Here is a 14,968-nt window from a genome sequence, read left to right on the forward strand (position 1 = left end):
CTGGATCCTGTAAATATAGTTCTTTCATAGCCTCTAGATCTTCATGATATGCTATGGTAACATTATTCAATTTGGGCCTTCTGGATAAGGCATCTACTACCCTGTTCCGAGTTCCTAGAGTGTAGACAATTTGAAAGTGAAACATGGACAAGAAATTTTCCCATTAAATCTATTTTTCGGAGATCTTTCTCTGTGTCAAGAAATATATGAGGTTTTGCTGGTCTATCTTGACTGTAAAATCAGCTCCAATAAGATAATGCTTCTAGATAGCTAAGGCATGGATAACCGCTAGCATGCCTTTTTCATAAACTCCCAAGTATCTCTCTGCGTCACGCAGCTTCCTACTTTCATAAGCTGACTCGTTCTTCTTGGTGGAGCAGCTCCCACACACTCTCCACATGCATCGCAGTCCACATCGAACTGTTTGTGCAGATTTGGAACAATAAGAATTGGCTCGATCGTTAACTTTTCTTTGAGAGTGTTCCTTCGCCGTTCTCCCCACGTGAAGACTACCGATTTCTTGGTCAAATCATGCAAGGGAGCTGCTATATCAGCAAAGTGTCTGATAAAGCGTATGGAGTAGGAGCAAAGCCCAAGAAAACTGTATACTTCATGTACCGAGGTGAGTTCTGGCCATTCTTGAATAGCTTTTATCTTGGTTGGATCCATCCGAATCCCTTCCTTGGAAATTATGTGTCCTAGATAGTGAATCTCATCCAGAAAGAAGTCACTCTTTTTAGCATTGATGTAGAGCTTATGATTTCTAAGTTCTTGGAACACGGTGGCCATATGCTTTTTATGTTCTTCCTCTATCTTTGAAAAGACTAGGATGTAATCAAGGAAAGTACCTGTAAAGTGCTTGTAAGGTCTGAAAACCTTGTCCATCATACGATTAAAAGTGGCTGGGACATTGGTTAACCCAAAGGGCATCACCAACAACTCATAAAGCCCAAAAGTGGTCCGGAAAGTTGTCTTATGCACATTTTGAGGATGAATCCTTATCTGGTGGTACCCACTCTTCAAGTCAATGCGGCTGAAAATCGTGGCCCCTTTTAATCTGTCCAAAATATCATCTATGCGTGGGATTGGAAATTCGTTCTTGACTGTCATCTTGTTAACAGCTTTGTAATCCACACATACGGTAGGAGCCGTCCTTCTTCTGGACCAAGAGTACAGGAGAATAGAAGGGTGAAGAACTGGGCCTAATAAGTCTTTTAGAGAGCAAATCTTGTACCTGAGCCATGATTTCCTCTGTTTGAGCTGCGTTCACTCGATAAGGTGGGCGGTTCGGAGGCGAACTGCCTGGAAGGAGTTCTATGACACGATCTTGTAGCCGCTCTGGAGGAACCTCTCCTGGAAGAGAATCTGAAAAGCAATCTTTGAAAGTTTCTAGATGCTGAAATTTTTCTTTATCCACAGGACTTACCTCCACTTGAGGTTCATCCTCTCTTTCTTTGACCAAAACCATATACACAGAAATTGCAGATTTTATTACTTTAGAAATGGAAATATTGGATACAACTGGAATTGTCTCGCCTCTTCCTTTGGCCAAAATCTTGTGCTCCTTATCCCGGTGCTTGAAACTGAGGGTTCTTGCTTCGATATCAATGTGCACCTCTTTTCTGTGGAACCATGGCATACCCAAGATAGCATCATAATGCTTGAGGGGTGAAACATAAAATTCCTCGTGGTCCACATAATCCTGTACATGAGTTGTGAGCTTTCCAATCAAAGGAGTGACTTTGACTGGATCCCCTTTGAAAACATGATCTGCATCTAGGGGTAATCCCAATTCTTCGGTCTTAATTCCTAGCCTCAGAGCTAGATCTTCCAAAATATAAATATCTGTGGCATATCTGAGATTCCTCGCACCGTGGGCTTTGGTTGTTCTCTTGGCGTTTTTTGCTCCCTAAAACCCAGAGACTTTTTGGGGCACTAGTCAGCCATATGCCCTTCTTTTCCATAGTGGAAACACTTACCCTCCTTTTGGAAGGTCTCCATCTGTTCTGCAGTAAACTTTGACTTCCCTTTATAGGGCTTGAAAAAACCCCTCGGCTTCTGAAATTGGGGCTGTTTATGTCCTGGAATTGTCGGGGCTGTATTTCTCTTGGTGGTGTCTCCATCCTTGCCTTTAGAGGCAGCCAAGAACTTCAACAAATCTACCTTCATTGCTTCAACTATGATGGCTGAATGCATTAGGTCTCGTAACTTTGTCTTGCGCTCGATGCTTACTTGAATCCGAATATGGGGCTGCAAACCAGCCCAGTACTTGTGAAGCTTATACTTTTTTGAAATGTTTTTGAAAGGAGTGATTTGGAGAAAGGCAAAAAAGAACTTCTGATTGTAGGACTCAACAGTATCTACGGCTGTCATGGTCACACTCTCCCAAGTGGTGTGCAGATCATCTTTGGCATGAATTGCTTGAAAAGCTGCTTTTTGAAGCTTTTCCATGTCTTAGGGGCATCATCTGCCACTAGAAGTGCTCCCCACCATGCAAGTGCACTGTTTCTGAGATGCAAGCTGACAATCTTTAACTTTGACCTTTCACGGTAATGCCTTGTCTGAAAAGCGACATCGAATTGTCGGATAAAATTCAGAGCCTTGTCACTTACCTCAGATTTACCATCAAAAGTGGTAAATTTAACAGACTTGCCTCCTCCTTTAAAATCTCTTCTTCTTGATCTGGATCTTCGGCTCTTGTGCTCAGATGAAGAGCGCTCTCGGGATGTGGAAGAGGAGGAAGAACTAGATGAGGAGGAAGAGGAACTGGAAGAGGATGGATTGGAACTTGCAGATCTCCGTCGATGCTTGTTTTTTTGCTTTTTGAAATTTGAGGGGCTTGGGACTCCTTCCTCTCCGAACTGAAGGAGAATGTCTGGATCACTTTCTCGAAGCAAAGCGTAGTCTGGTAGATCCTCTCGAAGCAGAAGAGATATTTTGAGCAACTTCTTGTTCACCCTTAGGAGGAACATCCTTATCTTTTTATTCAGGTTCCTTATCTTTTCCTTGTTCAAACAAGTGTTGAAAAGGTGGGATATGCTTCAAAATCTGGAGCTCCTTGATGCTTCCCAAGACGAACGGTTCGTCAAGGTCTTCATCTAGTCCAATAGGTTGCCTCATATTGGTTCGCCTCATGGCTGAACTACCTCTTTTTGGAACCATTTCAATTCCTTGGAACTCTTTCTGGGGATGTCCTCTTGTTCTAGGACCATCTGGCCCAAAAAGCATGCGAATCAGCTTTTAGAAGCTCTAGAAAGCTAAAAGTGTAAAAGTCCAGCTTTTTGGGAAATAAAGTCTAAAATTAGGCAAAATAAAGCTAGCCCCAACTTTTTAGAAAGCTCTGCTTTTGGGCTGGGGCCAAGCCTATAAAAGAAGAGCCCCTGAGCTCTACAATCATTAAGAGTTGTACTCGGCCAAGCTCTTGTCAGAGCCAGTTGTAAAAAAGTCTATTTCTATTGCAATAAAGACCTTCAAGGGGGGTCCAGCCCTTTTTCTGGGCCCTAGTCCAGTGTGATGCTTCTACCACTATTCTCCCAGTACTCTTTCTTGAAGGCGACTGTGTCCTCATAGCTTCTTCCTGTAATGCCAGGCTTCTTCCCCAGATGATTGTGATTTGTCCCAGAGTATTCCTGCTCTGATTGTGATTCAATTGCTGGCTTCCAGGAGCTGCTCTAGTGCTGCGATTTCATGCCAACCAGTCCAAAGCATCCATAGTTGCTGAAATTTAGGCTATTTCGCTGGCATTTAGCCCCGTGGGCCCCTCCATATGTGGGCGCCACCTCCTCCTGGTGCTTTTTGTCTCTTAGATCCTGCTTTTTGGCGCTTTCCCTTGGCTTTTGAGCCCTTTTTGCACCCTTCTTGGACCTGCACATCCAAAATGCAACACTTGAACCCATTAAAGGTTAGTCTAATGCATGCATTCTAGTTCTTGGACTATTTCTAGTCCCTTGTGGGCGTCCCCACAGTTCTCTTTTACTAATGCAACGCAAAAGTAAAACAATAATACTTATTCTTGGTTAACCACTTTAGCTTTCTTTAGCCAAAATCAATTCGTGTTTAAGAATTATTCCTTTATTTTCTTAGGAGAAGTCCCAAATGGTGACAGATCAACTTGCTTTTATAGGGTAGCGCTCCTACCACATGGGTGGAGTTCAAGCAAGAATTTTCAGCTGCTTGGCTCACCACCACCTTTGAGGTGGATATTATGACAGCTTGGCATAAGCTAGATGCAGCAAATTTTAAGAACCTGGAATAATAGTTTTGGGAAGCATTGCTGCCCGTGAGTTCTTATAGGCGTGTGGAGCTGTCAGATCAGATTGAGAAGTATTGTTGTGGGCTGCCGAAGGAAATCCGGGAATACTGCATCAAAACAAAAGTTTCTAACAAGTCTTAGCTTATTTAAAATGCCACTACAGCATATGCCCTCTTGCAAGGAAAGACTTCAGGGTTCAAGGGCAGCAACTAGGAAGCTCACAAGTTTAAGGGCAGCAAGCAGGAAGCCCCTGAAAAGTTTAGGAGGTTTGAACAGCCCACTAAGGCTCGGTTTGTTGTAGAACAGAGGCGAGTACCGCCTCGGTCGAAGATGACAGCTCAAGAGAAGCAAGCTCTTTATGACGCCAACATATAAAAATGCATGGAAGAGGGCCACCGAGCATTTGATTGGCCGAACAGAAAGAGGAAGTTCCCCTTGTCGGAGTGGGGTGAATTTTGGGATCTATGAGAAAGAGATGGCGGCTGTCATACATGCTCTTTCCGAAACATTACCTTTTAGGTGCTGATTTTTATGTACAGACAGATCATCAATCCTTAAGGTACTTTCTCACTGAAAAATCTGTCGGAAAAACACGAGGTGGGCAAACTTCCTTTCAATGTTTCATTTTCAGATTGTGGATGTGCCTGGCAAGAAAAATGTTGTTGCAGATGCATCACCTACACAGTGATGATGAGCTCCACGTATCCCATGCAAGAAGCCAATTGTTAAACTGCCCTATCCATCTACCTAACTCAGCCCATGCATAGGTTTGCCACCCTTCAACACTGCCCTCAACCAAAGCAGGGGCAAATATATAACCAGTAACTATATTAGATCATCAGCAAAACATGAGGGAAAAAAAAAATCCTCAATATAAGTCGATGACCTGAATCCGAAGCACCTTTCATCACAAAAACAAGAGAAGAACTGTCGTCATTGAGTCGCTACCAAAGATGAAGGGTGCAGAGAAAATGACAGCTCTATTGCTTATTCTGAGCACTTTATTCACCTTTATTCACTAGATATGTTATCCACCTAAAAAGCCCATCCGTCATCGTAAGAAAACGTAGCCATGCAAAGTCCAGCGAAGTTTTCAGAGACCATGTGAGCTGAATCTTTATTAGTAGTGTTATTTTTCTTCTCAGTATCGTCGCGCTTCTTGAAACAGTATTCCTCTCCATGCCTGGGTTTACTGCAATATCCACAATTCATCTCAGATCGATGCTCCTTCTTGGTACCTGTACCTATGCTAGTATTAGTGTTTGATGTGTACGCATGCTCCACACCATACTCATAATCAGATTTATTTTGACGTTCATCAAGAAGAGTGGCTGTCATCTCTGATAGTGAAAGATCAACGTTAACATGAAGAATCTTTACCACCTCTTTGTAGGCTGGAGGTTAACTTGACAAGAGCACTGCTTTGCTAGCATCTTCATCGACTATCACACCTAGGTCAAGTAACTGTCAAAGTATGGACCTCATCTTGTTGAGATGCTCACCAAGGGTGATGTTTTCCGTCATCTTTAAGCTGAAGAATTCTTGCTTCAAGATCACCTTCGAGTTCTTCAGACATTGATGAAAGAAAAGTGGTAGGGAAACTAGTGAAGAGCCTATGCAACCGAAGGCAGTAGGACGGGGGTGAAGCAACTCTCTTTCATTCCATGGAAATGTTTACCAGTTCAGCATGCATGGTCATGCCCAAGACAACCAGGAGTATCTTTCATGAAAGCAAAAGGAGATTAAAAAAAACAACCAGCAATCACTATAATTCAATTAGCTCTGTAGATGAGGTCGGGACTCCCTATGGGATCAGACTAGCAATATGGGCTCCAATAGAAATAGAGCAAATGCACAACACCCAGAGCATGTACCCTGACCACAGTGACTCGAGACGATACCCTCAACAGGCCACAAACAAGCACAAAGACACCAGGAAGACTCTCAATCAAGATGGCACAAATGACACGATGAACAAGACACAATCAGACGGGAACAATGCACATCTGTGGTACCACAAGCGATAGGAATGAGCCACAACTCCTGCAGATCATCCAAGATCTTCCAGACTTCAGTCGAACAGGTGTTCACCCTTTCTTGTCCACACGCATGGGCAGCTTCCCTATCAGCGTTGTCTTCATGTACACAGCAACCTCTCCTCAGGGTATGAGCAGTCTCCTGCTCAGTCCTTTGGCTCTTCTCCTCAAATTCACGTTCACCTCAAGAACAAGCGATCAACAGCTCTTCAAATTCCAACGACAGAATTCCAGCGAAGGGGGTGGAGGAAAATTGCTGAAAATAATAGAAAGCAACTGCTAGCAGTCCCCGGAGATAACCGGGTGAAGAAAAACCCAAAGTTCCTTTGAGTAGAGCTCGATCTCAGCAAAGTATCAGGGCTGAGTGCTATAGAGTCATTGTATGGGCACCAATCTCTCTCTTAAGCTTTGAAACACATAGAATTCAGATTACAAACAGTTAAGAGTTAGAAATTCTGGCCAGGAAATCCCTAAGAATCAATATTTTCAACCAAACCATGACCAGAATCCTCATAATTCAAAGAGGGTTGGTTAGAAGTGAATTCGCTTTCAGAAGTGGCCGTAGGTTTAGAACGAAATCTGGATATGAGAAAAACAGCCTGTAAATGAATCACAGTTTCAGGAAGAAGCTGAATTTGCAAATCATAGTACATACTTACCTCATGGCTTGTTCTAGGTATGCAAATGGTAGAACCAGTAGGCTGATGTAGAATTCTTAGCAAATCGTCAAGCTAGGAGATGAAAGAGCAGATTTAGGAATGGATATGCATGTAAAAGGGATCCCTTAGAGCCAGAATTGGACCATAGGAGCAGAAAAATCCATTGCAATTTATCAGGGAAGAGTTCTTGCTGTCCAGCACTTCTCCTTGCTGTAGGACCTCTGTTGCACGTCTAGCCAGGTTCAAAACATCTGAAACAGCTCGTAAACGAATCACAAGGTCTTGGAAGCAAGGGTGCAAGAAGGGAACAGCAAAAGGATTCGTATTCTTTTTTGGCCTTCCACAAATGTTAATAAAAGTTTATTTATTTCTTTCTTTCATTCTTTGCTCAACTCCATTCTATTGTGGAATATATGAAGTCAGAATTTGTTATTTGGTTCCTTTCCTGAATCCTAGTATTGAACTCCTTCCCTTTGTACTCTTCCCCTTTGTCATTTTTCATGATCTTGTTTTTTTTCCATCTCTCTCTCAACCATGACCTTCAACTCTTCAAAATTACGTCTCTCTTCTGCTCGTATTTTGCAAATGGAAGTCTATGCTTCTTCCCATGTACACTACCCTAGAAAAAGACACATTTGGCTATATGGAATCTAAGGCATCCACCATAGGCCTTTTCAAAGTGCAAGCCTTTTTGAAATTGTATGAGCTATCCTCTTGTGCAAAGTGGTGGTAGTGAGCTGCTCTAAAGATGTACATGCATGCTGTTTTTCCACTACCTTACCATTCAACACTTATAGGCCACCATGTCTAGTTCTATGCTTATATCCTTCAAGCATAGGCCTGGATGGTGCATTGTCCTTTATGAAGACGACATTGTTTCCATCATTGCACATGGCCGCAACTGAAATGAGACATATGCCTTACATTTTTCAAGAACTTCACAAATTTCTCATGTTAAGCCATGGCTAGAATATTGCTACTGCCTTTTATTTCCAATTTATAAGCATTTACAACCTCAGCAATGCCTAATTTGATGAGTGGAATCAATGACTAGTCATGTGGTAGCTAGCACATGAGTCTACCAAGCATGTTTATAGACAATGCTTCTCTAAGGAAAAATCACTAGCAGAAAAAGAGAAGAAAAGGACAATGCATACTCTTGAGTTTAGACAATGCATCTCTGATGAAAAATCAATAGCATAAGAAGAGAAAAAAAGGAACCAGGTTGAAATGCCATCTGATAACCTTTGTCCATCCCAATCATGGTGGTGTTTAATGTTCTCTTACACTCTCAAAGGCAAAGGGATAGAGTGTTGCAAGCTGACTAAGGTACTGGGCTAGCTGAGAGCACCAACTTGATGAGATGTAAAAGGAGGACCTAAAATTATATTTTTAGGTTTAACTAAGGTAGTTAGCTTGAAAGAAAGTTATGAATTGAACATAGGCAGGGAATGTGAATGCTCTTGTGGATGTAAAGAAACTCATATTCTCAACACTAGAAAAATATGAATTGTACTTTAGACTTGTTTATGGACAAACGATGGTTAGTGTTTATTGTGCTCATCACACGTACATGAACTATGATAATTGGCATGAGTGACAGATTGATTGCTGTTAAGAGATGGATTGAGAGGGAGCTTGAATGGAGGTCTAGGCCTTGAAGGGCAATAGTGATACGATGGTGCTGGCAAAATGTTGTAATATAGGTCCAATTCTTTATTAAACAAGTGTAAATCCATGTGCCCAAATTCCGAGATATGGATAAAATTGATTGAATTTTTATTTAAAGATGTATCAAATTCAATTATTGGGCTTAACAAGCCAACAATGTAGTAATATAGGTCCAATTCTTTACTAAGCAAGTGTAAATCCATGTGCCCAAATCCTGAGATATGGATAAAATTGATTGAATTTTTATTCAAAGATGTATCAAATTCATTTATTGGGCTTAACAAGGTTGATACGACATGCCATCAAATATCTTCTCAAATAGTCACACCTTATCACAGGAACTCAAATTTTGTGATTGGGCTCTATCTTGATTCTTGTCTTTTCATAAGTGTGAAGCATTAGAGAGTTTCTAGAACAAATGCTTCCAATCTAGTGAAGCTGTGTGCAAACAAAGTACTTAGTTCATTGCAACTTATCAGCTATATCTTTTTATGTAGAATCTCTTTCACCCAACAGATTCTGGAATTTAACCCAGATGGCAGCTTGTGCTTGGGTATTGATGAGAACATAAGAGTAGCTTTGCTTACCAAGTTAATTTTTTTCCTCATCTACTCATAATTTTGTTTAAAGTCATGTACGAACTTCCTTCCTTCCTTTGTTCTTTCACTTGTTTAAAAAAACATTTTAATTTGTAAAATTGGATATATTCTAGTCTTATGAAGGTATTTAATAATATGAGAAAATTAAATTTCTTCAAGGTAATGGAAGAAAATTAAACTATAGAAAATTACTATAGTTTACTTCTACTACAGTGTGGACATGCTTTTTGCAGGATAACAAATGGCATTCCAGAAGTCTTCAAGCATTTTCAAGGGAAGGCTTTCACATGTGAATACAAGTAAGTGGCCTTTACACCATTTCAGAATGGATATTTGTTTTGCCGATCTTATGCTAGGCATTGGGAAACTTGTTTCATGTCTTGTTGACAAAAACTTGTTGTCAGAGAAAAACAAAAATTTTAATAGTGAACCTGCAAGCCACATAACTTTATCTCTAGAATCTGGTAGGTGGCCCATGGAGAAATCCCATCGGCCATCGGTTGGAGTGGATGGAATTTGTTACATTTGTTCAGGCAGTACATTGCCTTTGTAGGTTCCAGAAAGCACATCAGGTTTGGATGCGCGTGTTTAAATTCCACCATGACTTTTTAGGGATCCTTTTCATTGTAAGACAAGTAAATAGTGTAAAAATCTAACGCTTTCTCTCTCTCTCTCATACACACACACACCACGTGCGTGCATGCACGCACGCGCGTGCACACTTAAAAAAAAAAAAAGTGAAATCTTATATTTCTGTGTGGGAAACCTCAAAAAGAGGTAAAAACCCACCAAATAAGTACAAGAAATTTTTTTTACAAGTAAAGTCTTAGAGCAAAAGTCATGAGGCAGCCAAGTAAAAAGTTACATATCAAGCTGGAGGAGGATCAAACACAGCATCCTCCAGCTTCAAATTATTGCTCTTTCGTCGGAGGATACAGATGTTGATCAAGCTCCTTTGCCTCTGATGCCTATGCCAGATTCTTCTTCTGTTTGGGATGCAGAAGTGCCTTTTTTACTGGAATCTTTTCATCCCATGTTACAACAGGTTTTTGACCTTGTGATTAAGAAATTTCGGGTACCAGCCTATAGCAAGAAGAATCACAAGGGCAAAAAACAGCTGGTTTTTATTGATGGTGTGGTTTCATCACTGCGCGCGCGCGCACACTCACACACACACACCTTTTTTTTGGTAAAGCAGATATTTCATTTAGAAGAATTTACAATCATAGCTATCCAAAGTGGAAATTCTTTGGTCACTATGCATTGTCTATACCATGTACCCCATATGGGAGCATGGGCAAAAGGGATCTCTCAGGTACATCTCGAGATTAGTGCTTTTGTAAAGCGTTCCACGTAGGCATCTTTTACGTCTTTGTGGATTGACGCATCTAATGGCTCTAGAGCTCCCCTAATTAGCTCCTTGTGGGCAGGATGGTCGTATGCACAGAGCCAATAATCCTATGAAGCAGCCCGCAGATGGCTAGCCGCGGTCTGCACAGATTCAGTTTTTCAAGCTTAATACAGAAGTTCAGATGTTTAAAATAATCATGATAATATGGGGTCAAACATGGTTGCATGAGGCATTACTATGGCATAAAATTTTCTCGCTGTCATTTTTTGGTCATGAAAGCCATGATCAAACGAAAAGCTTTCTTTTGTGTCGGTGATATAGCAATTTCTGAGCAGGTGGTGATGGATAGAATGGTTAACAAAATATGCAATGTGGTGTAGGTATGATGGCCAACGTGCACAAGTACATTTGAGACAAGATAGTTCAATCAAAATTTTCTCACGCAATTGTGAAGACACTACATTGCGTTTTCCTGATGTCATTGATATTATTCAGCATGCTGTGAAGCCAGATATTCAAGATTTTATCCTGGATGCTGAGGTCAAAGCCACAAATCTGTTCCTTTGTTTCATTGTTAGAATGTTTGTTAATCAAATCACTTTCTAACCCTCAATGCTCATTTGGTATGGGGTTTTGGTTTACTAAACAGATAGTGGCTGTTGATAGAGGAAACGGTAACAAGATTATGGCATTTCAGCATTTGAGTACACGGGAAAGAGGTCGCAGTGGATTGAATGTCAGTATCCAGAACATCAAGGTGCCTTTCTGCTCTTCTTAGATGTTGTCAAGAAAAATTCATTGAGATTATTTGAAAGCTGTATAGGTCATGACCAGACATCAGTTTAGGAGAACTATCCCCTCCAATGAATCTGTGAGGTGTCCTCATCCTCTCTTTAGGCCGTTTAAATGGCTGCCTCTTTTCCTTCGACCCAACATCCCTGCTCTTCTTAGATGTTGTCAAGAAAAATTCATTGAGATTATTTGAAAGCTGTATAGGTCATGACTAGACATCAGTTTAGGAGAACTCTCCCCTCCAATGAACCTGTGAGGTGTCCTCATCCTCTCTTTAGGTCGTTTAAATGGCTGCCTCTTTTCCTTTGACCCAACGTCCTGTCCCCCATGTGTCCCAGATTCTCCAGCTTGTTGGGGGAATAGCTCCATGCTGCAGATCTCTAGGTGCTAAATAAGCTGCAGCCGATCAATCTCTTCTTTGCATCGTGGCTTGCATGAATGAGACTTGGTGAAAGCTGCCTCCAAACCCCTGTCAAACTCTGCATTGTGGCTGAAGGGACGATCGCAAAAGAGGAGTGCAGGTCTGGAAGAAGTTGCACGATAGTGCAGCCGTCACGTCAAACTTAGATAATGAAAAAATCTAAGTACAAGGTACTTGTACCTAGACCTAGGACTAAGTGTCCTAGGTGTCACATAGGACTAAGTGTCCTAGGTGGCCTAAAAGGCACTAACACTACAAGTGCCTACACTTATGCCTATAAGGCACATACCATGGCCTATAGGGCATCACTAGAACCACCAGAAGATGGCCTACAAACCCCCCTCCATGGGATGGGCTGAAGTACTCTGGAAACGTCTCAGAATACCTGGTATTTTCTGGTCATGGTGGCACATGTTCATCCAAAAGGATATAGCCACCTATGAATGTACAAGGGATGTCAGATCATGTAACAAAGGGAACCAAGTGTAAAGCCTGTCGGAAGACTTTGAACTTGGGACGAGGAAGTGCCTTTGTAAACATATCTGCTATGTTGTCCTCTGTGGGAAGATAGGACAACTCTATGTCTCCTGTTGACAACCACTCCTGAACATAATGATAGTGAACTTCAATATGCTTGGTACGTGCATGAAACACTGGGTTACGAGTTTGGAGGGGTTCTCCCTTTTTCTCAGAGGTTTCTACCGGATTGAGATGGCACTATCAGCCTCAATCCTTTCTTTTTGGCTCTTGAGCTTTTCGTGCATTGCATGATGTATCCCGTATGGAGCTTGCTCTAATGGTTTTTCTTTAATACTTAATAGAAGTCTTTTTTTGCCCAAAAAAAAAAAAAAAAAAAACACTGGGTTACGCGCAATGGCCAAAGCACTCTGGCTGTCAGTGTAGACAATAGTGGAGGATGTCTGGCAAATACCAAGATCTGTAAGTAACTGTCGAAGCCAAACACACTCTACTATAGCGGTGAAAGATGCCCTGTACTTAGCCTCACAGCTAGACGTGGCAACTATTGGTTGCTTCTTGCTGTGCCAAGAGATACATGAATTGCCAAGCAAAAAACAATTGCCAGTATGTGACACTCTGGTGTCGAAACATCCTGCCCAGTCACTATCCATGTAAGCATGCATGGTAAGTGAACCCTGATCACCATAGAAGAGGGCTAAATCCTGAGTGCCTCTGAGATATCTGAAGACTCTCTTCACTGCCTACCAATGCTGTGAACTGGGCATGTGCATGAATCTGCTGAGCTGAGATACTGCATACTGCAAGTCAGGTCTGGTGTGACATAAATAAATAAGGCATCCAACAGCCTGCTGATAAAGAGTGATATCACATGGTGGGCTCCCATCATGAGCTGAGAATTTGAAGCCAGGGTCCACTGGAGTAGAGATTGGCTTGCAATCCTCAAACTGAAAACGATCAAAGAGCTGTCCAATATACTTGGATTGAGACATCATGATACCCCCCTCAACATGAGCAAATTGAATGCCCAAATAATAATGGAGCCGTCCCATGTCTGACATGTCAAAAATCTGCTGCAAATCAGCCTTGAAAGCTGCAATTTGCTGAGTATCTGGGCTCGTGATGAGCATATCATCCACATATAAAATCAGCACTAAAAAATCAGATTCACTCCCACGGACATAAAGAGTGGGTTTTGTGGGACTATTCTGAAAACCAAGGGATAGTAAGTGTGCATGAATTTTGGCATACCATGCCCTGGGTGCCTGCTTCAAACCATAAAGGGCTTTTCTAAGCCGGCATACCTTATTTTCAGAATTAACAACCTCAAAGCCAGGAGGTTGTGTGACATAGACTTCTTCCTGCAGATCCCCATGAAGAAAAGCGGTCTTGATGTCAAGTTGGTGCACTTGCCAATGATGATGGGCTGCAATGGCAATGACACATCTAATGGTAGCAATCCTGGATGTGGGAGCAAATGTCTCCTCAAAGTCAATGCCTTGTTGTTGGGCATACCCTTTTGCAACAAGACAGGCTTTGTATCGATCTATGCTGCCATCAGATTTCCTTTTTAATTTGTAGATCCATCGCGTTCCAATGGCATGCTTGCCGGGATGGAGATCTACTAATTCCCATGTGTCATTTTTGGCAATAGATTGTAACTCAGCTTTTATTGCATCCATCCATGTTGTCTGTTCCCTGATCTTGTCCGGGCAGCAAAAGGTTGATCTTGTTTGCTGTCCCTCAATGTATCAAGAAGCCATCTGGGAACTTGCCTTTGCTGTCTATTGACAGCTCTTTCTTCAATGACTGCATCATGAGTAGTGGGATCATTTTGTGCCAGAAGAGAAACCTGCAAATCAGCATGAGGTTGTGGCTGATTATTGCTTAGTGGAGGGCCGGCAGGAGACTCATGTTGCTGGTCAAAATCCTCTTCTGATGATGGCAGAGGTAACCAAGATTCAAAGCCATCAAACATGTCAACATCTGGCTTTGCTTTGCAGTCCACAAAAGGAGAAGCTGAATGTTCAGCAAAGATCACACCTCTACTGACAATAATCTTCCCAGTATTTGGTTGATATAACCGATACCCTCTGCTCTCCTGGCTGTAATCAATAAATATGCATTTGATTGCCTTGTCATCAAGCTTATGTCTCAGCTGAGATGGTACAGGAACATATGCAAGAGACCCAAAAACTCTCATGTGTGAAAGTGAAGGCTTCCTGCCTTTCCATGCTTCATAAGGTATAATAGTCTTTAATGCCCGTGTAGGTGATCTATTTAGCACATAGTTGGCACACATTACTGCATCAAGCTAAAATTTATTGGGCAAAGACTTGGCCTTAAGCATGCATCTGGCCATCTCAATTGTGGACCTGTTTTTCCTTTCAGAAACAGGATTCTGTTGAGGAGTGTAAGGAGTAGTGCATGAGTGAATAATGCCCTTTGAAGATAGAAATGCATCAAACTCCTTTGACATATACTCTCCCCCCCTATCTGTGTTGAGGGTGACAAGCTTGCATCCTGATTCATTCTCAACCATATTCAGCCATCTCTGAAAGCATAAGAAAACTTAAGATTTGGCCTTTAAAGGATATACCCAGCAATATCTTGTGAAATCATCAATGAGAGTCATGAAATACTTATACCCCCCAATGGCATTTGTCCTCATTGGGCCACAGACATCACTGTGTACTAGCTGCAATTTCCT

At 41.8% G+C, this 14,968-nt stretch overlaps 1 protein-coding gene across 1 annotated transcript in view; it reads left to right on the top strand.

Annotated features, from left to right (window-relative positions):
- Positions 1–14,968, top strand: part of LIG6 (DNA LIGASE 6) — a 146,310-nt gene that overhangs the window by 85,183 nt on the left and 46,159 nt on the right. The window contains exons 11-13 of the mRNA XM_087384541.1: positions 9,451–9,516; positions 10,949–11,108; positions 11,218–11,325. Coding sequence (XP_087240667.1) covers positions 9,451–9,516; positions 10,949–11,108; positions 11,218–11,325 — 334 coding nt within the window. The remainder of the gene's footprint in view (positions 1–9,450; positions 9,517–10,948; positions 11,109–11,217; positions 11,326–14,968) is intronic.

This window comes from Dipteris shenzhenensis, chromosome 14 (genome assembly GCF_047967505.1).
Source record: "Dipteris shenzhenensis isolate YYH24624 ecotype China chromosome 14, Dip_SZ_1.0, whole genome shotgun sequence".
Taxonomy (NCBI): Eukaryota; Viridiplantae; Streptophyta; class Polypodiopsida; order Gleicheniales; family Dipteridaceae; genus Dipteris; species Dipteris shenzhenensis.